This window comes from Anolis sagrei, chromosome 11, assembly GCF_037176765.1.
Source record: "Anolis sagrei isolate rAnoSag1 chromosome 11, rAnoSag1.mat, whole genome shotgun sequence".
Classification (NCBI taxonomy): Eukaryota; Metazoa; Chordata; class Lepidosauria; order Squamata; family Dactyloidae; genus Anolis; species Anolis sagrei.
Genome location: NC_090031.1, coordinates 3,573,128 through 3,600,998, shown reverse-complemented (window position 1 = coordinate 3,600,998; position 27,871 = coordinate 3,573,128). Strand labels below are relative to the sequence as shown.

Genomic DNA, 27,871 nt, shown 5'->3' with positions numbered 1-27,871 from the left:
TCTGTTTCCCTCAAAACAGGGCCACCTCCCCAGGGATTGAGGTCCAGACAAAACCAAGACAGGCACCGGCTGCAAAACAGTGTTTAATTCCGACCTGGAGGAGTATGATGATGATGAGGATGACCTGGGACATGCGCTTGGCCAAAACGCAGGCGGAGGGACCGACAAACAGAACAGAAAGAAAGAAGGCTTGGAACGGAACGGAAGCGGAAGGAGCGCAATCCGATTCGACAGCAAAAAGAAAAAAAAAGCAACGTCTGCTACATAACCCGGCTTTGCATATGTGAGGCTGCATTTCGAGAAAAGTTGCCTTTTTTTCGGAGACTTCAATGTCCGGCTTTGCAGCCACCGAAATCCCTCAAAGCGCCCGCCGAGTTTCCCGATTGTTTCCCAACAAAACAAAACGGACCGTTTTCCCCATTTTAATGCTTAATTTAATGCCGCTTTGCCCGCCTGTGAGTGTCTTGCCCGGGTCTGAAAACCCAACAGAATTCGGTTTATTGCCTTTGCGACAAGGAAGTTTTTCCGCCCTGCGTCATCATCCCCTATTTAACCGAAAAGCCATCTAAAGGTACAATTGATTTCCTTAAGTGTTTAAAAAAAGGCCTCAAATGGACCAAATATGGCAAAACCGGTCTCCATTTTGGCGCATGAACAATAGAAAGAAAAAAAGACAGTGTTACGCACCGGATTCCACATTGTGATAGCGCTATGTTCTGCTTCAATGGCAGAACAATGAGATTTGTAGTTCGGGGAGGCCCAAGGGCTCCTATTGGCTTAAACTACAAATCTGAGGGTCCCGCAAAACATTGCCATGGGAGCGCGTGGAATGGAAGCGCAATAATGCTTCCAAAGGATCCTGATTCCGCTTCAATGGCAGAAGGATGGGATTTGTAGTTTGGGGATGCCCAAGGGCTCCCTATTGGACTAAACTGCAAATCCCAGCATCCTGCAAAAGATTTAATTGGGAGCGTTAGTGGAATGGAAGCGCTATAATGCTTCCAAGGGATCCTGACTCCGCTTCAATGGCAGAAGGATGGGATTTGTAGTTTGGGGAGGCCCAAGGGCTCAATATTGGCCTATACTACAAATCTCAGCGTCCCGCAAAACATTGCCATGGGAGCGAGAGTGGAATGGAAGTGCTACAACGCCTCCAAGGGATCCTGACTCTGCTTCAATGGCAGAACGATGGGATTTGTAGTTTGGGGAGGCCCAAGGACTCCCTTTTGGCCTAAACTTCAAATCCCAGTGTCCTGAAAAACATTGCTGTGGAGCTAGAGTGGAACAGAAGTGCTATAATGCTTCCAAGGGATCCCGATTCCCAATGCAGCCTCTAAACTACAAATCCCATTGCCATGTAATATACAGTGCAATGACAGTACAGTGCAATGATGCCTATTGCTGTTATGAAGTTGAAAAACTTTTTTGGGGGGGAGGAAGGACACCTGCCAGCATCCTTATCCGCCATGACGGGGGATGATGGGAGTTGCAGTCCCAAATGAGCAAGCACACCCTGAGCAAAACAGACCTAGGCCTCCCAACTGGGTTGACCAATGGACTCTCTCTTCCGACCGCCTCGCTCCCCTTTATGGATCGCAAAACCCAGCATCCACTGCCCTTTGCCTTTCCCCCCACCAGATAAGTTAAATTAACAAAATATTAATAATAATTAGAATAAGAACAAAACGACAAGGAGGAAAGAAACCAAAGAGTGTGGGACGTGCCAGAGCGAAAGGGGCGACGAGGGGAGGCTGTGGTCCGGAGCCAGGCTCTCGCTTTGGGCCCTTGGGTGGAGAGGCAGGGGCCCCTTGCTCCGGCTCTTTCTTCAGTGGGAGACCTTTCCGGAACGGTGCTTCCTCTTCCGGGGGTCCCACCTCCCAAAGTGGGGGGCCGCCTCCTTCTCCCTCTTCTCCTACGAGGCGACCGGGTGGATGGGGAGCAGGCTGCCAAACTTGAAGTGCTGGATCACGGGGAACTTCTCCAGGCACTGAAGGAGGACAGAGGGAGGGAAGGAAGGAAGGCAATGCAGCATTGTTATTATTGTGATTATTATTATTATTATTATTATTATTATTATTATTTTACTGATACAAAAACACAGTATGTCATAGCCAACGAGATCTCTGTGCTGGATTTCGTATCACAAAATCACAAGTCGAACACTATTATTATTATTATTATTGCTGTTAGTATTATTATTATTGTGGCTCTGTCCTGGGCCTTTCAGGGCTCTTCATCATCATCATCATCATCATCATCATCATCATCATCATCATCTTAGTGCCATAAAGAAAGCTCTGTTCTGGGCTTTTCAGAAATTATTATTATTATTATTATTATTATTGCTGTTAGTATTATTATTATTATTATTATGGTGGCTCTGTCCTGGGCCTTTCAGGGCTCATCATCATCATCATCATCATCATCATCATCTTAGTGCCATAAAGAAAGCTCTGTTCTGGGCTTTTCAGAAATTATTATTATTATTATTATTATTGCTGTTAGTATTATTATTATTATTATGGTGGCTCTGTCCTGGGCCTTTCAGGGCTCATCATCATCATCATCATCATCATCATCTTAGTGCCATAAAGAAAGCTCTGTTCTGGGCTTTTCAGAACTTATTATTATTATTATTATTATTATTATTGCTGTTAGTATTAATATTATTATGGTGGCTCTGTCCTGGGCCTTTCAGGGCTCTTCATCATCATCATCATCATCATCATCATCATCATCATCATAGTGCCATAAAGAAAGCTCTGTTCTGGGCTTTTCAGAGCTTATTATCATTATCATTATTATTATTATTGATGTTAGTATTATGGTGCCATAATGAGGGCTCTGTCCTGGGCATTTCTGGGCTCATCATCATCATCATCATCATCATCATCATTGTGCCATAAAAGAGGGCTCTGTCCTGGGCCTTTCAGGGTTTATTGTTATTATTATTATTATTATTATTATTATTATTATTATTTTACTGACACAAAAGCACAGTATGTCACAGCAAACGAGATCTATATGATGGATTTCATATCACAAAATCACAAGTCAAACACTTCCCAAGCGTCCAGGATTGTGTGATGATGATGATGATGATGATGATTATTATTATTACTATTATTATTATTTGAAACACAACAAAATGAGTCCACAGCAGACAAGATTATTATTATTATTATTATTATTATTATTATGTTACTGACACAAAAGCACAGTATGTCACAGCAAACGAGATCTATATGATGGATTTCATATCACAAGATCACAAGTCAAACACTTCCTAAGCGTCTAGGACTGTGTGATTATTATTACTATTATTATTATTATTATTATTATTATTATTGTTAGAAACACAATAAGATGAGTCCACAGCAGAAAGATTATTATTATTATTATTATTTTACTGACACAAAAACATAATAATAATAATAATAATAATAATACTGTTAATATTATTATTATGGCTGAAGGCAGTTGGACTGGATGGCCCATTGGAGGCTTTCTAACAAATCTATGACTCTATATCTATCATATATATCTATATCTGTTGTCATTATCTGATCTATGGCTGGGGGGCCATCTGTTGGGAGGGCTTTGATGGTGTCTTCCTGTCTGGCAGAAAGGGGCTTAGATTGGATGGCCCCTTGGGAGTCTCTTCAAAATTTATGACTTTATACTATCATATATATCAGCCAGTTTCCAATCTCCCCTATTTGGGCAAAGTCATGGAACGTGTGGTGGCAGCACAACTCCAGGGGTTTCTGGTAGACACTGATTATCTTGATCCGGCACAGTCTGGCTTTAGACCGGGACATGGAACGGAAACAGCCTTGGTCGCCTTGGTAGATGATCTTCGCAGGGAGCTAGACAGGGGGAGTGTGTCCCTGTTAGTTCTGCTGGACCTCTCAGCGGCCTTCGATACCGTCGATCACGGTATCCTTCTGGGACGCTTCACAGAGATGGGACTTGGGGGTACTGCTTTGCAGTGGCTCCAGTCCTTTCTGGAGGGACGGTCCCAGAAGGTGTTACTGGGTGACACCTGTTCGGCTCCACAGCCATTGTCATGTGGAGTCCCTCAGGGATCAATTCTGTCCCCAATGTTGTTTAACATCTACATGAAGCCGTTGGGAGAGATCATTCGGAGTTTCGGACTGCGATGTTATCTCTATGCAGATGATGTCCAGATCTGTCACTCCTTCACACCTGTCACCAAGGAGGCTGTCCAGACCTTGAACCGGTGTCTAGCTGCTGTGTCGGACTGGATGAGAGCTAACAAATTGAAATTAAATCCAGACAAGACAGAGGTCCTACTGGTCAGTCGTAAGGCCGAACAGGGTATAGGGTTACAGCCTGTACTGGATGGGGTTACACTCCCCCTGAAGTCGCAGGTTCGCAGCTTGGGAGTGATCCTGGATTCACCGCTGAGCCTGGAACCCCAGGTCTCGGCGGTGGCCGGGAGAGCTTTTGCGCAATTAAAACTTGTGCACCAGTTGCGCCCGTACCTCGGGAAGTCTGATCTGGCCACGGTGGTCCACGCTCTTGTTACATCCCGAATAGACTACTGCAACGCTCTCTACGTGGGGTTGCCCTTGAAGACTGTTCGGAAACTTCAACTAGTCCAGCGAGCGGCAGCCAGATTGCTCACCGGGGCGACATACAGGGAGCATACCACCCCCCTGCTATGCCAGCTCCACTGGCTGCCGGTTCAGTTCCGAGCACAATTCAAGGTGCTGGTCTTGACCTATAAAACCCTGTACGGTTCCGGTCCAGTGTATCTGTCCGAACGTATCTCCCGCTACGTCCCACCTCGGAGCTTGAGATCATCTGGGGAGGTCCTGCTCTCGACCCCACCACTCTCACAAGTGAGGCTGGTGGGGACGAGGAGCAGGGCCTTCTCAGTGGTGGCCCCTCACCTGTGGAACTCACTCCCCGGGGAAATCAGAGCATCACCATCCCTCCTCTCCTTCAGGAGGAGGGTGAAAACTTGGTTGTGGGACCAGGCCTTTGGGCAACCAGGCAATTAAAGACCAGCAGGATGGACAAAATGGTATTAAAAGCGGAACTATGAGACAGCAAACACTGACAATGTAAGGGAGGAATTTAGGTTTGTATTGTTTTTATTGATTTTATAAATTTTTACTGGAATAATGCATGAAGCCGTTATTAACTGTGAAATTTTACTGTAAGTGTGATGATTGTTGTGATGATTGTTGTGATATTGGCATCTATTTGTTGCCTTACTGTGTAAGCCGCCCTGGGTCCCCTTCGGGGTGAGAAGGGCGGGGTAAAAGAACCCCAAATAAATAAATAAATAAATATATACACATATATCTATATCTATATCTGTTGTTATATCTGATCTATGGCTGGGTGGCCATCTGTTGGGAGGGCTTTGATGGTGTCTTCCTGCCTGGCAGAAAGGGGGTTAGATTGGATGGTCCCTTGGGAGTCTCTTCCAAATCTATGACTCTAGATCTATCACACACACATACACACATCGGTCATCATATCTGATCTATGGCTGGATGGCCATTTGTCAGGAGGGCTTTGATGGTGTATCCCTGCCTGGCAGAAAGGGGGTTAGATTAGATGGCCCCTTGGGAGTCTCTTCCAAATCTATGACTCTAGATCTATCACACATACACACATCTGTAATCATATCTGATCATATACTTGTGTTTTCCTCCACAGAAGAAGGGGGAGGGTTGGACTGGATGGCCTTTGGGGCCCCCTTCCAACTCTAGGATTCTAAACAGGACTCTGAACCCCTTCCGTCCCTCACCTCCGCTTTGTACATGCGGACCAGGCCTTGGTTGACTTTGGACCACGATGGGACCGCGCTGATGTTCCACAGCTGGTTGGAGTGTTCGGCGAAGGGGCCCGTCTTCATCTGAAAATAGGAATCATCATCATCATTAGTAATAGTAGTATTAGTAGTAGTAATGTTGTTGTTGTCACTGCTGCCCTGCTTTTCTCTCTTGATCATCATCATCATCATCATTATTATTTATCAATAATAATAATAATAATATAGTTATCCCTTCCAACTATAATAATAATTTGTACACATTTAATAAATACGTTCTCTCCAGGAATCTCTAGGTTTTCCATGGGCAACCCCACATCATTCTCTCTAGATGGGCGATAAATACATTTTAATTCCATATTTTTGCCATCTGTGGATCCCGCAAAGTCTTCATGAACTCCACATTGTCTCTAGATTGTTTCAAATCAATGTATTTCCAATATGATGATACCCCAAATGGTCTCTAGATGGGGATATAAATATAATATAATGCAATATAATATAATGTATATACATATAATATTTATATCATTATAATGTAATACAATAAAATAATATTAATAATATAATATTATAATTATATATTACGGTATATATTACATGCAATATTACTAATAATATTACAATAGTGGTATAGTACAATATAATAATATATAATACTGATATTGTACTATGCTAATATAATATATTGTATGTATATGTATATATGTATGTATGTGTGTCTGTCTGTCTATCTATCTATCTATCTATCTATCTATCTATCTATCAAGCCTATCTATCTATCTATCTACCTACCTACCTACCTACCTACCTACCTACCTATGTTGTAAGCCGCTCTGAATTCCCTTAGGGGTGAGAAGGGAAGCATATAAATGTTGTAAATAAATACATAATAAATCAATATATCTCCCATACATTGACCCCCAAAGTCCTAATCAACCCCAGATTGTCTCTAGATGGGATATAAATACAATTTAAATCAATATATTTCCCATACATTGATCCCCAAAGTCCTAATCGACCCCCAATTTTCTCTAGATGGGATATAAATACATTTAAATTGATATATTTCCCATACATTGATCCCCAAAGTCCTAATCCACCCCAAATTGTCTCTAGAGGGGATAAAAATACAATTTAAATCGATATATTTCCCATACATTGATCCCCAAAGTCCTAGTCGACCCCAAATTGTCTCTAGATTGGATATAGATACATTATAAATAAATATATTTCCCATACATTGATCCCCAAAGTCTTAATCGACCCTAAATTGTCTCTAGATGGGATATAAATACAATTTAAATCGATATATTTCCCGTACAATGTTCCCCAAAGTCCTAATTGACCTCAAATTGTCTCTAGATGGGATATAAATACAATTTAAATCGATATATTTCCCATACATTGATCCCCAAAGTCCTAACTGACCCCAAATTGTCTCTAGATAGGATATAAATACATTATAAATCAATATATTTCCCATACGTTGTTCCCCAAAGTCCTAGTCGACCCCAAATTGTCTCTAGATGGGATATAAATACAATTTAAATTGATATATTTCCCATATAATGATCCCTAAAGTCCTAATCAACCCCAAATTGTCTCTAGATGGGATATAAATACGTTATATATAAATATATTTCCCATACATTGATCCCCAAAGTCCTAATTGACCCCACATTATCTCTAGGTGGGATATACATACATTATAAATAAATATATTTCCCATACAATGTTCCTCAAAGTCCTAATTGACCCCAAATTGTCTCTAGATGGGATATAAATACATTTCAAATTGATATATTTCCCATACATTGATCCCCAAAGTCTTAATTGACCCCAAATTGTCTCTAGGTGGGATATAAATACATTTATTTTGCAATCCACTGGTACCCCAATGCTCTTGTGAAACCCACATTGTCCCTAATATATTTTAGTTCCATTTTTTCTGCCATTTTTTCTGCCATCCATTCATTTCTTGAAGTCCTAGTCAACCCTGTGTGGCCTCTAAATGGGATACGAATCTATTTGGGCTTGGATATTTCTGCCCCACATTGCCTCTAGATGGGGTTTGAAGACATTCAAAACCAATGTGTTTGCATCTCATCACAAGAGGAAACCTGGCCAGGGCTCCTGACAAAGGAAGGAGAAGGAGGGAATGGGGCCCGGCCAAAACAGGGGAATTTCCATGACATCATCAGACTCGACCCACCGAGAAGGGACTGTTTCGAAGTAACGCCCTTCCTCTTCTGAAACAAGAGGAAAGAACTCAACACAAGACGTGTCTCGTGTGGCATTGCGCTTCCAAGAGGCTTTCCATGGCAGGAAGAGGCTTCTGGTCAAGGCAGGCAGTCCCCAAGTTACAAACAAGGTTTGCAAGTTGGAACAGGGACTTTTTAAAGTGCAACTCCAGGCATACACACACATACACACCCTTCTTTATGCTGTCCAAAATGAATATATATAAATGTGTGTTTGTGCATCTATATAAATAAAAATGTAATGTTCGTTGGTGGGATTACATACAAATATTAGTTTTGAACAGCATAGGGAAAGGTGTGTGTGTGTGCGTGTATCTATATAAATAAAAATGTAATGTTCATTGGTGGGATTAACATAACTCAAAAACCACTGCGCGAATTGACACCAAGTTTGGACACAAGACACCTCTCAGGTCAACGAGTGACCATCACTCACAAAAACACTAAAAACACAGCAGAAGGGACTTAGAAAGCAAAAAGACCCCCCCCCCCAAAATGCACAAAACCACATATATACACATATACACAAATATATACACACAAAAAACACATATACATAGACTGGGCCACAGCAACACGTGGCAGGAGACAGCTAGTGTGTGTGATATATGATAGTATAGACTTATTGTCAGGGGGAAACGTTTACCTATGTGTATATATGTGTGTGTGTGTGTATATGTGTGTGTATGTATGTATATATGTATGTGTATGTGTGTCTATATATATATATATATATATATATATATATATATGAGACAGTATAGACTTAATGTCAGTGGGAAACCTTTACCTATGTGTATATATGTGTGTGTGTGTATATATGTGTGTGTATATATATGTGTGTGTGTGTGTGTATACATATACATATACATATATATATGAATGACAGTATAGACTTAATGTCAGGGGGAAACCTTTACCTATGTGTATATATGTGTGTGTGTATATATGTGTGTATGCATGTGTATGTGTGTGTGTGTGTATATGACAGTATAGACTTAATGTCACGGGGAAACCTTTACCTATGTGTATATATATGTGTGTGTGTATATATATGTGTGTATATATATATATATAGAGAGAGAGAGACAGTATAGACTTAATGTCAGGGGAAACCCTTACTTATGTGTATATATATATGTGTGTGTGTGTGTATGTATATGTATATAGTACATAGTATATATAGTGTGTGTATATATGTGTGTGTGTTAATTTTATATATAGGCAGTCCCAAAGTTATGAACAAGATAAGGACTGAAGGTTGGTTCTTAAGTTGAATTTGTTTGTAAGTCAGAACAGCAACATTTTTAAGTCTAACCCAAGCCAACACACGCACACACACATACTAGCTGTCCCTTGCCACACGTCCAGCCTGTGTATATGTGTGTGTATATATTTGTATATATGTGTATATATGTTTGTTTGGGTATATAGGTGGTTTTGCGCATGCATTGTAATGTATTTGGGGGGAGGGGTTTAAGTCTCTTCTGCTGTGTTTTCCAGTGTTTTTATGAGTGATGGTCACTTGTTGGCCTGATAGGTGTCTTGTGTCCAAGTTTGGCAGCAATTCGTCCAGTGGTTTTTGAGTTATGTTAATCCCACAAACAAACATTACATTTATATATATAAACACACACCCTTCCCTATGCTGTCCAAAACTAATACATATATTTGTATGTGTGTAGGTATATATATATATGTATATGTTTTATATACAAGCAGTCCCCAAGTTAGGAACAAGATTGGTTCTGTGGGTTTGACCCACTCTACATGACCCACTGTTGTGGTTTGGAGGAGGATGGATCATGGACATGGGGACTTGCATATGGGATCCTTCTCACACACAAAGGCAGGCTGGGTTGCAAAGGGAAAGAAGGGTGGGAGGGAAGGAAGGGAGAAAGGAAGGAAGGTAGAGAGAGAAAAGACAGAAAGAATAGAAGGATGAAGACGGACAGACGGAAGAAATACATGACATTGCCCTCTCACCCAATGTTTTAAAATTTTAATTTTGCAATTGACCCTGCCCACTGTGATTATTTCCAGCGTTTTAATGTTCTGGTTTTATATTGTTGCACCGTTTATTTATATTGGTTATTTTATTTTCTTATTTTCTGTTGTGTTCTTGTGTTATATCGTTTTACTCTATTGTTGGGTGTGGCCTCATGTAAGCCGACCCGAGTCCCCTTGGGGAGATAGTGGCGGGGTATAAATCAAGTATTATTATTATTATTATTATTATTATTATTAGAGGAAGGGAGGGAGGAAGAGAGAGAGGGAAAAGGAGGAAGACAGACACACAGAGAGGAACAAAGAGAGAGAATCAGAGAGATAGAGAGAAAGAAAAGAAAGGAGGAGAGAAAGAAAGGAAGACAGGCAGGCAGGCAGGCAGGCAGGCAGGCAGGAAGGAAGGAAGGAAGGAAGGAAGGAAGGAAGGCTGAAAGAATGGAAGGATGGAGGGAAGATGGATGGAAGGAAAGGGTGAAGAGAGAGAAAGAAGACAGACACAGAGAGAGAGAGAGAGAAAGAAAGAAAATGAGGGACAAAGAAAGACAGAAAGCAAGGAGGAGAGGAATAAAGGAAGACAGACAGAGAGAGAGAGAAAGAAAGGAAGGAAGACAGAAAGAAAGACAGAGAGAGAGAGAAAGGAAGGGAGGGAGAAAGGAAGACTGAAAGAATGGAAGGATGGAGGGAAGATGGATGGAAGGAAGGGATGGAGGAAGAGAGAGAAAGGAAGACAGACACACAGAGAGAAACAAAGAAAGAGGGAGAATGAGAGAGAATGAGAGAGAGAGAGACAGAAAGCAAGGAGGAGAGAAAGAAAGGAAGGAAGACAGAAAGAGAGAGAGAAAGAAAGACAGAAAGAGAGAGAGAAAGGAAGGAAGGAAGACAGAAAGATTGAAAGACTAAAAGTAAGAGAGAAATAGAAAGGAAAGAAGGAAGGAAGGAAGGAAGGAAGGAAGTCAGACACATAGAGAGAAAGAGAGAGAATGAGAGTGAGAGAAGACTGAAAGAATGGAAGGATGGAGGGAAGATGGATGGAAGGAAGGGAGGGAGGAAGAGAGAGAAAGGAAGACAGACACATAGAAAGAGAAAGAGAGAATGAGAGAGAGAGAAGGAGAGAAAGCAAGGAGGAGAGAAAGAAAGGAAGGAAGACAGAAATAAAGACAGAGATAGAGAGAAAAAGAAAGAGAAAGGAAGGAAGGAAGAGAGAAAGGAAGACTGGAAGAATGGAAAGATGGAGGGAAGATGGATGGAAGGAAGGAAGGGAGGAGGGAGAGAAAGGAAGACAGACACATAGAGAGAAACAAAGAGAGAGAATGAAAGAGAGAGAGGACAGAAAGCAAGGAGAGAAAGGAAAGAAGGAAGACAGAGAGAAAGACTGAAAGAAGGAGAGAGAAAGAGAGGAAGGAAGGAAGGGTGCCTGTGTGCCTGAGCTGTGTGTTATGTGTGTGTGTGTGTTTCTCTGCTGTGTGCGCAAGAGCGGGAGTGCAGGAGGAACAAGGCAGGCCCGCCGTTGACCCCAAGGGAGCGGAGTGAGTCAGGGCAGCCATATTGAGCAGGAAATTACTCACAGACGCGGCTGCCTTCCTCTCTTCTCTCTCGGCCTCCCCAGAGAATCGGCCTTTTGTAAATGGTTCCTCTGCCAAGGAAGGAGGGGAAAAAGGGGGGAAGGCAGGAGAGAAAGGAGGAGAGGGGGAAGGGAGCTGCCTGGCTCTCACGTCCAGATGAAACCAGAGCCCCTCTGCTTTCATTTTTTCTTTCTTGCTCCCCAAAAGAATGCCAAATTGAGGCTGGAAAGAGAGGGAGGCCGAGGCAGAAAGAGAAAGGTTGCATTGCTTTGGGAATGGAAAGGAAGACCACCCTGGTTTCCTTCACTGGCGTCTCTTTCCTTCCCATAGAAATCAAGTGGGTGGGTGGCTGGGGTCCCCAAAGAGGCCACAGATCCCATTGAATATAGTGCTATTATTATTCTGACATTTACCTATATTATTATTAATATTATTTGGATTTATCTATATTATTTGCTTAGTGTATTACTATTATTATATTTACTTATTATTATTTATATCATTATATTTTCTTATATTGTTATATTTATTATTATTTAGATTTATCCATATTATTATTTGCTTATTATATTATTACTATAATATTTACTTATTATCTATATTATTATATTTTCTTATATTGTTATATTTACTTATTATTATTTAGATTTATCTACATTATTATTTGCTTATTATTAATATTATATTTACTTATAATCTATATTATATTTTCTTATATTGTTATATTTGCTTATTATTATTTAGATTTATCTGTATTATTATTTGCTTATTATATTATTATTATATGTAATTATTCTATTATTAATTTTACTTATTATATTACTTATATAATTAAAATTACATTTACTTATAATTACTATTATTGTATGTATATTGTTATGATTATTTATATTACTGTTATTATGTTACCTATATTATTATATTATCATTATATTTGCTTATTATATGTACTTAATATATTTATTTATATTATTACAATTATATTTACTTATTATATTTATTATTATAACATTTATCTATATCAAGACTATATTATTATATTTATTTGTTATATTTACATTGCTATTATTATATTATGTATATTATTATATTATCCTTATATTGTTATATTTACTAATATTACTATGACATTTATCTATATTTTATTACTATATTATTATATTTATACTGTTATACTTATATTGGTATTATATTATATCATATTTACTTATTATGTTTATTCTAACATTTAGATATATTGTGATTACTAATTATAACATTTATCTATGGATATATTTACTTATTACTATTATTATTATTATAAATACTAATACTAATAATTATAATTATTTAGATTTATCTATGTTAATATATTTACTTATTACTATTATATCTATGTATGATTATAGTATCATTATTTACTATATTTATTATTATTATTAACTATTTAATTATGTTTATATGTCTCTATATTGTATTATTATTATTATTTATATATTTCATTACAAGCAGAAAGGCCAGTTTGAATATAGAATTTGGGGCATCCCAATTATAGGGAAACCCGGATTTTTGGTTCAGTTTTTTCTTGGTCAGGTTTATCCAGAGGGGCTTTCTAATGAGGCTGAGAGAGTGTGACTCACCCAGCTAGTTTCCATAGTCCAGCAATAGAATGCAGGAGAGCTATAGCCAAGATCTATACACTGTGGCTCTATGGTGCCACCTAGTGGCAGTAAGAGGCAGAACTATTCAGAAAAAGATAAACAAAATGATGATAAAATAATAAAAATTATATAATAATATTATTATTACTATTATCTTTATTCCTATCTCGCCGTTCTCCCCATTGGGACTCAAGGCAGCTAACAATATTATTATCATCATCATCTTTATTTCTATCCTGCCATTCTCTCCATTGGGACTCAAGGTTGCTAACAATATAATATTATTATTATTATTATTATTATTATTATTATTATTATTATTTGTAATAATATAGTGATACTGACACTGTAAAGCATCATCTTCCCCTGAGAAAAAAATTATAATATTACAAAGGACGACTTGTGTTTTATGGTTTTTATTGTTTGTGGCTTTTATATGATTTATATTATACATAATGTTTTTAACTGTATTTTATGTTGTTTGGGGGCATTGATTGCCGTCTGTAAGCCGCTTCGAGTTGCCTCCGGGCTGAGAGGGGCGGTATATAAATATAGTAAATAAATAAATACCACCTTTATATTTATTTATATTGTTGTACTTATATTGCTATTATATTATGTCATATTTACTTATTACATTTATAGGGACTACCACCTTACCCGCCTCATAGGAAACGTGCTACAAAACAGGAGCTTTTTTGTTGAGTTCCAGGGCCAGAGAAGCAGATGGCGGACACAGAAGAACGGCCTGCCTCAGGGGAGTGAGCTCGCTCCATCCATGTTCAACATCTACACAAATAACCAGCCACTGCCAGAAGGGACAGAGAGCTTCATCTATGCTGATGATCGTGCCATTACTGCTCAAGCAGGGAGCTTTGAGATGGTTGAACAGAAGCTTTCCGAAGCTCTAGGTGCTCTGACTGCCTATTCCAGGGAAAACCAGCTGATCCCCAACCCATCTAAAACACACGCCTTTCATCTCAAGAACAGACAAGCATCCCGAGCTCTGAAGATCACCTGGGAAGGAAGGAATCCCACTGGAGCATTGCAGCACACCCAAATACCTGGGAGTCACTCTGGACCGTGCCCTGACCTACAAGAAGCATTGCCTGAACATCAAGCAAAAAGTGGGTGCTAGAAACAATATCATACGAAAGCTGACTGGCACAACCTGGGGATCACAACCAGACACAGTGAAGACATCTGCCCTTGCGCTGTGCTACTCCGCTGCTGAGTACGCATGCCCAGTGTGGAACACATCTCACCACGCTAAAACAGTGGATGTGGCTCTGAATGAGACATGCCGCATTATCACAGGGTGTCTGCGCCCGACACCACTGGAGAAATTACACTGTCTAGCCGGTATTGCACCACCTGACATCTGCCGGGAAGTAGCAGCCAATAGTGAAAGGACCAAGGCAGAGACATCTCCAGCTCATCCCGTTGGGGTACCAGCCAGCACGTCAACGACTTAAATCCAGACATAGTTTTCTAAGATCTACAGAGACACTCGCTGGAACGCCTCAGCAAGCGAGAGTCCAAAAGTGGCAGGCTCAAACGCAGAACCTCAACCAATGGCTGATACCAAATGAGAGACTCCTCCCTGGGCGACTTGGAAGGTGCTGAACAGACTGCGCTCTGGCACCACGAGATGCAGAGCCAATCTTCAGAAATGGGGCCACAAAGTGGAATCCTTGACATGCGAGTGTGGAGAGGAGCAAACCACTGACCATCTGCTGCAATGCACCCTGAGCCCTGCCACATGCACAAGGGAGGACCTTCTTGCAGCAACACCAGAGTCACTCCAAGGGGCCAGATACTGGTCAAAGGACATTTAACCAACTACCAAACTCATACATTTTGTATTTTCTCTGTTTGTTTGCTTTGTTCTGTTAGAAATGTAATATAATTGACTGGCTGCCCTGACACGAGAAATAAAAATAAAAATAACTATATTATAACATTTATCTATAGATATATTTACTTATGTTATTATTATTTAGATTTATCTATATTATTATATGTACTTATTACTATTATATCTATTTATGATGATATTACTATAATTATTTACTATTTAATTATGATTATATGTATCCATATTATTATACTATTACCACTTCACCCGCTTCATAGGAAATCTGCTACCAAACAGGAGCTTTTTTCTTGATTTCCAGGGTCAGAGAAGCAGATGGTAAAAACAATGTTTAACATTTACACAAATGACCAGCCACTGCCAGAAGAGACAGAGAGTTTCATCTATGCTGACGATCGTGCCATCACCGCCCAAGCAGGGAGCTTAGAAATGGTTGAACAGAAGCTCTCTGAAGCTTTAGGTGTTCTTACTGCCCATCACAAGGGAAAACAGATGATTCCTAATCCATCTAAAATACAGACGTGTGCTTTTCAGCTTAAGAACAGACAAGCATCATTGTAATGTAATATATTACATTATAATATATTATTATATTATAATAATAAAAATTATTATCATTATTATTATTGCTTATAGGTCCTGGTATTTCCTGATGGTCTCCCATCCAAACACGAACCAAGTCTGACCCTGCTTAGCTCCCACCGGCAGACTTATAAAAAACCAATAAATACCACACACACACAAATATGTAATTTCTGAAAAACAAATGCAAATTAAAAAATAAACCATAATCTATCTCCACGTCAAAATAGACACAAATAACAACACAGTCTATCATCTGATTTATAAAAACCCAAATAAATACCACACACATAAATATATAATTATTTAAAAAACAAATACAAACTCAAAAAACAAAACTAAAAACCATAATCTATCCCCACCTCAAAATAGACACAAATAACAACAACACAACACAATCAGCAGACTTATAAAAACCCAATAAATATCACACACACAAAAATATATAATTTCTGAAAAACAAATACAAACTCAAAAAACAAAACAAAAAACCCATAATCTATCCCCACCTCAAAATAGACACAAACAACAACACAATCTATCAGCAGACTTATAAAAACCAAATAAACACCAGACACAGAATTATATAATTTCTAAGAAACAAATACAAACTCAAAAAACAAAAAAACCATAATCTATCTCCACCTCAAAATAGACACAAGTAACAATAACAACACAACAACACAATCTATCAGCAGACTTATAAAAACCCAATAAATACCACACATACACACAAATATATAATTTCTGAAAAAAAATACAAACTCAAAAAACAAAACAAAAAACCCATAATCTATCTCCACCTCAAAATAGACACAAATAACAACACAACAATACAATCTATCAGCAGGCTTATAAAAACCCAATAAACACCACACAGACACACAAATATATAATTTCTGAGAAACAAATACAAACTCAAAAAAAAAAAAAAAAAACATAATCTATCTCCACCTCAAAATAGACACAAATAACAACAACACGATCTATCAGAAGACTTATAAAAACCCAATAAATACCACACACATATGTAATTTCTGAAAAACAAATACAAATTCAAAAAACCAAACACAAAACCCATAATCTATCCCCACCTCAAAATAGACACAAATAACAACAACGCAATCTATCATTTATATGGCTGGATGGCCATCTGTGAGGAGAGATCAGATGGTGCATTCTTGATGTGGCAGTAAGAGGTTGGACTGGGTGGCCTTCCTTGGGCTCCCTTTCAACTCTAGGATATGTCTAATTGATATCTATCTCATATCTGTCTCTTCCTCTGTCTATGTATCTATCTTATCTATGGCTGGATGGCCATCTGTCGGGAGGGATTGATCTTTTCCTTTTATCCCCCCGGTTCCAGAATCATGTCCGGATCCTTTGCTGTCTTTTGGGGACAAAAGGGAACCAGATCGAGAGAATAGTATAAAATAAAGCGATGGGCCTCACCTCGGTAATGAAGCGGATGCATTCGAGGAACATGAAGTCCTTGTGGTTTTCGTTTACCACTTTCTCGTCCACGAAATGCCGCGGCTCCAGGTTGGGATGGTCTGGAGGGGGAAAGGGGAAATAATAATAAGCTTAATAATAATAGTAATAGTATTATATAATTATAGTTGTTATATAACTATTATTATATAAATATTATATTATATTATTGTCCAGGTTGGGATGATCTGGAGGGGAAAAGGGGTAATAATAATAAGCTTAATAATAATAATAATATTATATAATAATAATTTGTATATAACTATTATTATATAATTATTATATTATATTATTGTCCAGGTTGGGATGATCTGGAGGGGAAAAGGGGAAATAATAATAAGCTTAATAATAATAATATTATATAATAATAATTTGTATATAACTATTATTATATAATTATTATATTATATTATTGTCCAGGTTGGGATGATCTGGAGCGGAAAAGGGGAAATAATAATAAGCTTAATAATAATAATAATAATAATAATAATAATAATAATATATAATAATGTTATATAACTATAATTATATAATTATATAATTATTATATTATATTATTGTCCAGGTTGGGATGATCTGGAGGGGAAAAGGGGAAATAATAATAAGCTTAATAATAATAATAATAGTATTATATAATGATAATTGTTATATAACTATTATATAATTATATTATATTATTGTTATTATAAAATAATTATATAATAATAATAATAATAATATAACTATTACTATATAATTATTACATTATATTATAATTGTTATTATATTATTTAAATTGGGGAGGGGGGCAACACCAAAGGGCCACTTCGGCTGCCTTTCCTTAAAGTGCCGGGAAAGAAAAATATGTCCCCCTTCCAAGGAAATACCTATCAGCTGAGAGCTGCCCCAGATGAAGGGCAGGAACTGGAAGTCGTCCAGGCCCCAGACGCCTTGGCTGCCGGCTGGCTCCATCCGATAGGTCTTCTGCAGCTTCCGCATGACCTCCAGGTACCTGAAGAGAGAGGCGAGGGAGGGAGGTCCGGTTTAAACTGGGTGGCCATCTGTCAGGAGGGATTGCATGGGTCCTTCCTTACTTGGCAGAAGGGGGTTGGGACTGACTGGCCCTTGAGACTCTCTTCAAACTCTTAGGATTCTGTCATATGTCTATAACTACCTATCTATCTTATCTATGGCTTTATGGCCATCTGTCGGGAGGGATCGGATTGTGCCTTCTTAACTTGGCCAAAGGAAGTTGGACTAGATGGCCCTTGGATTCACTTTCAAACTATGAGTTTATGACCCATCAATCAATCAATCTCTATCAGCCTACCTATCTATCTATCTATCTATCTATCTATCATTTCTATGGCTGATGGCCATCTGTTGGGAGAGATCAGATGGTGCCTTCTTTACTTGCCCAAAGGGGGTGGAACTGCTTGGCCATTGGATTCACTTTCAAATCTATGAATCTATTCTCCATCCATCAATCTATCTGTATCTCTGTATCTATCTAGCATATCTATGGCTGGATGGCCATCCGTCGGGAGGGATCGGATTGTGTGTTCTTTACCTGGCCAAAGGGATTGGACAGCCCTTGGATTCACTTTCAAATCTATGGGTCTATGCTCTATCCATCAATCTATCTGTATCTCTGTATCTATCTATCTATCATGTCTATGGCTGGATGGCCATCTGTCAGGAGGGATCGGATTGTGCCTTGTTTACCTGGGCAAAGCATTTGGATGGCCCTTGGATTCACTTTCAAATCTATGAATCTATGATCCATCCATCAATCTATCTGTATCTATATCTCTATCAATCAATCAACCACATCTATGGCTGGATGGCCATCTGTCGGGAGGGATCGGATTGTGCCTTCTTTACCTGGCCTTAGATTCACTTTCAAATCTACGAATCTATGATCCATCCATCAATCTATCTGTACCTCTGTACCTATCTAGCATATCTATGGCTGGATGGCCATCCATCGGGAGGGATCGGATTGTGCCTTGTTTACCTGGCCAAAGGGATTGGATAGCCCTTGGATTCACTTTCAAATCTATGAGTCTACGATCCATCTATCCATCTACCTGTATCTATATCTCTATCAATCAACCACATCTATGACTGGATGGCCATCTGTCGGGAGGGATCGGATTGTGCCTTCCTGACCTGGCAAAAGTAGATTGGACTGGATGGCACTCTTTCACTTCCCATTCAACTCAAGTATTCTAGGACATATCTACTATGTATCTCCTATTTCTCTATCATATCTATGGCTGGATGGCCATCTGTCAGGAGGGATTGGGTGGTGCCTTCTTTACCTGTTGAAGACCTTGAAGACGATGGCTAGCTGGTCATCCACCCGGAGGACCCCGATCTTGCAAAGGCAGCACAGGAAGGCGGCAAAGGCGGCTTCGTGGCCTGGGGGGGGGGGGGTCAAAGGTCAAGGCAGAGCTCCTTAAGACTGCAGGTTGTGACCCCAATAAATATAATATTATTTTATTATATTTATTGATCGATATTAATGATATTCATAATAACAGTAATAAATAGCAACTTTACAGCTCAAGGCAGGGTACAAGAGGGCTAAAATAATGTGATTACATTATTATTATTATTATTATTATTATTATTATTATTATTCTGCTTCCTTCCCTAAAAGAGACTCAAAGCACTGAAAAGGATAAAAACATCACAGTATCCAATGTAAAAACCTAAACAAACAACTGGAAGGACAACAGCACCCACTGCTGGTCAACAGCAGCATATCGGCTGGCTATGCAGTTGCAAAGACCTTGGCCTGCACTTAAAAACAATCAGCGCTGACAAAATTACCATCTCTCAGCTGCAAAAGGCCACCCTACTGAGATTTGCGTGCATTATTCACCGATACATCATTTTTTAGGGGTGAAAAAGCCCCTCTTGGCTTATATTCGAGTGATGGACCTGGCCGGCTGATATTCGGGCTGGCTTATACTTGAATATATACGTTCTATTTAAACCTTGGAAATAGGAATGCCAATTTATTTTACAGATGACAGCCTTATCTTAAATATCTTTGCAATGGAATTATTTGCAATGGAATTATTATTGTTGTTATTATTAATTATTATTATATAGTGTAATTAATCTGGGTCGGTTTATACTCGAGTATATACGGTAATGTAATATGTTTGCAATGGAATTATTATTATTGTAATAATTATTATATAGTGTAATTAATCTGGGTCGGCTTATACTCGAGTATATACGGTAATGTAACAGGTTTGCAATGGAATTATTATTATTGTAATTATTATTATATAGTTAATTAATCTGGGTTGGCTTATACTTGAGTACATACAGTAATGTAATATCTTTGTTGTTGTTATTATTAGTATTATTGTATAGTGTAATTAATCTTGGTCAGTTTATACTTGAGTATATACGGTAATGTAATATCTTTGCCATTGAATATTTTATTATTATATAGTGTAATTAATCTGGGTTTGCTTATACTTGAGTACATATGGTAATGTAATATCTTTGCAATGGAATTATTATTGTTATTATTATTATTATTGTATAGTGTTATTAATCTGGGACGGTTTATACTGGAGTATATACGGTAATGTAATATATTTGTTGTTGTTATTATTGTATAGTGTAATTAATCTGGGTCGGTTTACACTTGAGTATATACGGGAATGTAATATCTTTGCAATTGAATTTTTATTATTGTTATTATTATTACATAGTGTAATTAATCTGGGTCGGCTTATACTTGAGTATATACGCAAATGTAATATCTTTGCAATTTAATTATTATTATTATATAGTGTAATTAATCTGGTTCGGTTTATACTCAAGTATATACGGAAATGTAATATCTTTGCAATGGAATTATTATTATTGTAACTATTATTATATAGTGTAATTAATCTGGGTCGGCTTATACTCGAGTACATACAGTAATGTAATAACTTTGCAATGGAATTATTATGGTTGTTGTTATTATTATTATTATTATTATATAGTGTAATTAATCTGGGTCGGCTTATACTCGAGTATATATGGTAATGTAATATTTTTGCAATGGATTATTACAGTGGTTCTGGATCCATGAGCGAACAACAGCTACCTGTCCCGTAGTCGATGCGGGTGGAGTTCCCGACCGATTCCTTCAGGTAGACGGCCACTTCGGGGACGGCACCGGCCAGGTCTTTGGGGATCACAGTGGCAACCAGGCCCTCTGCCCCCTAAGGAAAGGGAAAGGCATGTTTCTAAAACATAGTTGGTAAAAATGTTGTCAGTACAACACAATTTCGTTACTTTTTTCCCATTAATTGCGCAAGTGGGGAAACAGGACCGGGCTGTGGTGCAGCTAGTTAATAGCCAGCTGCATTAAATCACTACTGACCGAGAGGTCATGAGTTCAAAGCCAGCCTGGGTCAGAGTGAGCTCCCGACCATTAATAGTCTAGCATGCTGTTGACCTATGCAGCCCGAAAGACAGTTGCTTCTGCCAAGTAGGAAATTTAGGTTACTAATTTAACTAATTTACGACACCATAAAAACCTTTCAGCGGCATGCGGAAGAATGAGGAAGTACTCCATCAAAGACTCAGTGTCACAAGTGGATGGTGAAGCGACAGCTCCCCCCTGTGGCCCGAATCGAGCATACCCTCATGAAGCCAGAAAGCTGGAATGTTAAATTGCCTCTGTGTGACGAAAGGGGCAGGATCGCCCTCCGATTCCCCCCTGCCTACCTGGTCCAGCTTGGCGTACCATGTCCGGAAGGCCTTGTTCCCAAAGCGAGAGGGCTGGTCCACCGGAGGGGTCTCCTCGATCCACCGGTCCAAAGTGTTCAGGAGGGACACCAGCTTCTCAATTGGCTGCAAGGGGAGGAGGAGGAGCAAAGAAAGCTCGTCACGCCACAGGAAAGGCCCGACACGGGACCATTAGTTCAACCTGCACCACCCCAAAAAGGGGTTGCTGTTGTTGCTATTATTATTATTTTTCCTGCAGTATCCCAACAAAGGGTGGTTGCATTGCTATTATTATTATTATTATTATTATTATTATTATTATTTTGCCTGCAGCATCCCCCAAAAGGGGTTGCTGTCATTGTTACTGTTAATATTTTGCTTACAGCATCCCAACAAAGGGTTGTTGTTATTATTATTTTGCCTGCAGCATTTTAAAAAATGATGGTTGCAGTTGCTATCATCATCATCGTCATCATCATTTCGCCTGCAGCATCCCAACAAAGGGTGGTTGCAGTTGCAATTATTAATCTATAATATAAATCTGTAAGGGGCGTCGTACGGAGCCGTATAACTCCACAGCCCCCCAACGAAACTGAACCAGAATTGCCATGCCCCTAGGACAACCCACTCGGTACAAACTAATGTACTCCAAATTAAAAAAAAAACACCACAACAACGACAAAAACACCGCAAAACAACTGAACATGCGCACTGGCGCAAACTCCCCGGCACGCGCGCACGCACGGCCCCTCCCCCCCTCCCCCCGCGCGGCACACACACACGTGCGCGGTGCAAACTCCCCGCCACGCGCGCACGCGCCGCCCCTCACCCCCCCCGCGTGGCACACACAAAGGGGTGGGGTGAAGGGAGGGGGCGTGTCTAACCGGAGAGGGAGGGAGGAGGGAAGGAGTGACTCACGGAGGGAAGGGGTGGGGCGAAGGGAGGAGGCGTGTCTTCAAATTCGCCCCCTCCCTTCGCCCCACCCCTTCCCTCTCTGAGTCACTCCTTCCCTCCTCCCCCCCCCTCCGGAAAGACACGCCCCCTCCCTTCGCCCCACCCCTTTCCTTCCAGGAGTCAATCAGGAAGAGAAGAGGTGGGGCGAAGGGAGGGGGCATGTCTTTCCGGAGGGGGGGGGAGGAGGGAAGGAGTGACTCAGGGAGGGAAGGGGTGGGGCGAAGGGAGGGAGCGACTTGGAAGACAACAATGATGGATCCGGACCAAAGCATTCAATACGCCCTAATATCCACACAGATGGAGTTTGAGGGAAATAGACCTTGACATTTGGGAGTTGTAGTCACTGGGATTCAGAGTTTACCAAGACTCAAAGAGCATCCTGAACCCCACCAACGACAGAATTGGGGCAAACATGCCACACTGAACCCCCATGACCAACAGAAGATACTCAAGTTTACACACAAGCATAAAGAAGGGGGAGGACGGAGGGATGCCAGAGAGAGAGAGAGAGGGAGAGAGAGAGAGAGAGAGAAAGAGGGGAAAGGAAGGAGTGTGAGAGAGAGAAAGAGGGAAAGAGGGCGAGTGAAGGAAGGAAGAGAGGCCAGGCACAGACTTCAAAACTCTTACTAAAAGCCACAGCAACGCGTGGCAGGGCACAGCTAGTATCATTATAATTTAGCCTGCAGAATCCCAAAAAGGATGGTTGTGTTGCTATTATTATAATAGTACTAGTAGTAGTAGTAGTAGTAGTAGCAGCAGCAGCAGTAGTAGTAGTACGTTGTTGTTTTTTTGTCTGTAGCATTCCAACAAAGGGTGGTTGCAGTTGCAATTATTATTATCATTGTATCTTAGCCTGCAGAATCCCAAAAAGTATGGTTGTGTTGCTATTACTGTATTATTATTATATTGTTTGTTGTTGTTGTTATTTTGTCTGCAGCACTCCAACAAAGGGTGGTTGCAGTTGCAATTATTATTATAACTATTATTTTCGTTATAATGTAACCTGCAGAATCCCAAAAAGGGTGGTTTGTGTTGCTATTATTACTATATTGTTATTGTTGTTATTTTGTCTATAGCATCCAAACAAAGGGTGGTTGCGTTGCTATTATTATTACTTTGTTGTTGTTGTTGTTTTGTATGCAGCATCCCAACAAAGGGTGGTTGCAGTTGCAATTATTATCATCATTATAATTTAGCCTGCAGAATCCCAAAAAGGGTGGTTTGTGTTGCTATTATTATTACTATGTTGTTATCATTATTTTGTCTGTAGCATTGCAAAAAAGGGTGGTTGTGTTGCTATTATTATTACTATGTTGTTTTTGTTGTTATTTTGTCCATAACATCCCAACAAAGGGTAGTTGCAGTTGCAATTATTATTTTGCAGCTGACAGTTTTTGCAGCTGGTAATTTCGTCAGTGCCGATTGTGAAACAATCCTGTCTGGACTAGTCTGAGATCTGGGTTGCTTTGACGCTAAGAAAGAGGAAAAATACGGTCCATTTTGCTCACCTCTGAGACTCTATATTCGCAGGTCAGTTTCTTGCCCTTGATGCCTTCGTTCAGGGTTAAAATGAAGCCCATATAATCTGCATAAGCCTTAAAAAAAAGGAGAATAATGAGAAAAACAACTAGATATTTTGCATATAGAATACGGTGGAATTTGCAGGACGTTCATCCACATCCAGCGACTACTGCGACCCCCACGAATGACATACATGGACCAAATTTGGCACACAAACTCCCCACGACCAACATAACATACTGGGGGTGGGGGGAGGATCTGGGGGGAACTGGCCATGACATTTGGGAGTTGCAGGTACTGGGATGTATAGTTCACGTGCAATCAAACACCACTCTGATCCCCACCAACGATAGAATTGGGACTAACATGGCACACAGAACCCCCATAACCAACTGAACGTTCTGGAGAGGTTTGGAGGAACCGACCTTAATTTCTGGGAGTTGTAGTTCACCTACATTGGGAGATATCATTACCACCACCAACAATAGATCGGAACCAAATTTGGCACTCACAGCCCCCATGACCAACTGAACCTACTGGAGGGGTTTGGGGTGGGAACTGAATGAAGCACAGACTATGGGATTTGGAGTACCTTCACCCACTTCCAGACAACACTGCAACTCCCACGAATGGCGGACCTGACCCAAACTTGGAACACAGTACCCCCATGACAACCACCGATAATAGACAGGGACCAATCTTGGAACACAGAACCCCATGACCAATAGAACATACTGGAGCAGATTTTTTTTGGGGGGGGGGATGACCTTGATTTCAGAGAATTGTAGTTCATTCACATCCAGAGGAAACGCAATCCCACTACCAACAATGGACCGGCATCAAACTTAGCACACAGACCCAACATGACCAACTGTGAATACAGGCAGAGTTTGGGAGTGACATGACTTTGGCTTCTGGGAGTTGTAGTTCACCAGGATCCAGAGAGAACTGTACCCAGCCAGCGACAGATCTGGACCAAACTTGGCATACAGAATCCCGTTGACCATCAGAACATACTGAAGGTTTGGGTGGGACTGACCCACCCATGTGGGAGTTGTAGTTCACCTTGCATCCAGAGAGCACCCTAAATCCCACCAATGAAGGATCTGGACCAAACTTGGCATACAGAACCCTAGTGACCAAAAATGCCTTTTTCTAATAAGCTGGGCATTGCCGGGTCCCCAAGCTAGTATAAATATATATACATGCCAACTATATTTCGAAATCTGAAGTTTCATTTATCCACCTCAGATAGAATAGCTATTTTCTAGGTCCTTCAGCACAATTCTATGGTATGCTTGTGCCAGAAGTCCTCAATAATCCAGGATATAATAATAATAATAATAATAATAATAACCTACCTGGGAGCGTTTCCATTTTGCCATGTCGGGAACCATGTTAATTTCCTTTTTGGGAATCATAAATTTCTGGCCCAGGGGAAGCATGGCCTCCTCAGGGGATTCTGGGGGAGAGGAAAAGAAGGTTGCAGATTCATTACCCCATCCTTTGAAATCCAAAGTTCTACAATATCCAAGATAAGAATGAGGGCTCAACAGACATAGACTTGGATCCATGTGTAACATTATTAAAATTATTGCATATTAAATGACCTTCAGGATGAGTATATATGAAACAGGTGTGTGTATGCGTATGTGTATAGTAAAGGTTTCCCCTTGACATTAAGTCTAGTTGCGTCCGACTCTGGGGGTTGGTGCTGATCCCCATTTCTAAGCTGAAGAGCCGGCATTGTCCATAGACACCTCCAAGGTCATGTAGCCGGCATGACTGCATGGAGCGCTGTTACCTTCCCACCGGAGCAGTACCTATTGATCTACTCACATTTGCATGTTTTCGAACTGCTAGGTTGGTAGAAGCTGGGGCTAACAGTGGGAGCTCACTCCACTCCCCCAAAGATATATATATATATATATATATATAAACACATAGATTATATATTCATATATATATAATTAATATATATAGAACTAGGTTGGTAAATTGCAAATATATATATATATAGACACAAATATGTACAATAATTATAAATATATATACACTCATATAGATGTTCACACATATTAATATATATATATATATATAAACAGACACACATATATACAAATTTATTTAAATATTCAAATACACACACACAAATATAGATGCATACATTCATATATATTATTAATATATATACACACAAATATGTACAATAATTATATATACATTCATACAGATGTTCATACATATTAATTAATAATAAATAATAATAATTATAAATAATAAAAATTAGAAATAATGATTGTAAATAATAAAAATAATAGTTATAATTATAAATTATTATTAAAATAATTATATATACATCCATACAGATGTTCGTACATATTAATTAATAATAAGTAATTATGATTATAAATAATAATTAGAAATTATGATTATAAATAATAAAAAGTAATAGTAGTAATAATAATGATAATAAAAATGATAGTTATGATAAATTATTAAAACAATTATATATATATATATTCATACAGAAGTTCATACATATTAATGAATAATAAGTAATTATGATTATAATTAATAATAAGAAGAAATAATGATTATAAATAATAAAAATGATAGTTATAATTATAAATTATTATTAAAGCAATTATATATATATTCATACAGGTGTTCATACATATTAATTAACAATAAATAATTATGATTATAAATAAGAACTAGAAATAATTATTATAAATAATAAAAATAATAAGTTATAATTATAAATTATTATTAAAACAATTATATATATATTCACACAGATGTTCATACATATTAATTAATAATAAATAATTATTATAAATAATAATAATAATTAGAAATAATTATTATAAATAATAAAAATGAGTTATAATTATAAATTATTATTAAAGTATTTATATATATATATATATATATATATATTCATACAGAAGTTCATACATATTAAGGAATAAAGTAATTATGATTATAAATAATAATTAGAAATTAAGATTGTAAATAATAAAAAGTAATAGTAGTAATAATAATAATACTAATAATAATCAACAGTGATTCCCTCAGAGGGATCCTAATAGTAATAGTAGTAATGATAATAATAATAATAATAATAATAATAGTAATAGATAGTGATTCCCTCAGAGGGTTCCTTGCTTGAGGCCTGGTTGGGGTGAGGGAAGGGGTGAGGCCTGCCCTCCCGCCCTGCCAGGTAGGCCCCTCGTTCCCACTCTCCCGACCTTTCCGAGGGGCCGCCTGGCTGTCCTCCTGAGGCCCCGAAGGCTCCCCGGCCTGCCGCTCGCTCTCGGCCATCTTCCCGCCGCCTCTCTCCTCCCTTCCTTCCTTCTCCTCCTCTCAACTCTCACCGCCTGACGTTAGGTAACAAGATGGCGCCGCCCCCTCCGCCATCTTGGAAGCGG

The 27,871-nt window shown here is 39.1% G+C and overlaps 1 protein-coding gene across 1 annotated transcript; it reads right to left on the bottom strand.

Annotated features, from left to right (window-relative positions):
• Positions 1 to 65: 65 nt before the first annotated feature.
• On the bottom strand, positions 66 to 27,871 carry PTPA (protein phosphatase 2 phosphatase activator). Its single transcript, XM_060757508.2, has 10 exons — positions 27,692 to 27,871; positions 25,799 to 25,899; positions 24,425 to 24,511; positions 21,963 to 22,088; positions 21,337 to 21,454; positions 19,538 to 19,637; positions 18,101 to 18,225; positions 17,196 to 17,296; positions 5,789 to 5,896; positions 66 to 1,987 (listed from the first exon to the last, which is right to left on the bottom strand). The coding sequence occupies exons 1-10, from the start codon at positions 27,762 to 27,764 to the stop codon at positions 1,913 to 1,915; spliced, it is 1,014 nt and encodes a 337-aa protein (XP_060613491.2). The 5' UTR covers positions 27,765 to 27,871; the 3' UTR covers positions 66 to 1,912.

Excerpts from the sequence above, each read along its gene's own strand:
- PTPA (XM_060757508.2), bottom strand. The coding sequence starts at position 27,764 with ATGGCCGAGAGCGAGCGGCAGGCCGGGGAGCCTTCGGGGCCTCAGGAG. Across the intron at positions 17,297-18,100 it reads GGGCAGCTCTCAGCTGATAG|ACCATCCCAACCTGGAGCCG; the intron begins GTATTTCCTTGG and ends TTCCCCCTCCAG. Across the intron at positions 1,988-5,788 it reads TCCGCATGTACAAAGCGGAG|TGCCTGGAGAAGTTCCCCGT; the intron begins GTGAGGGACGGA and ends GTCCTCCTTCAG.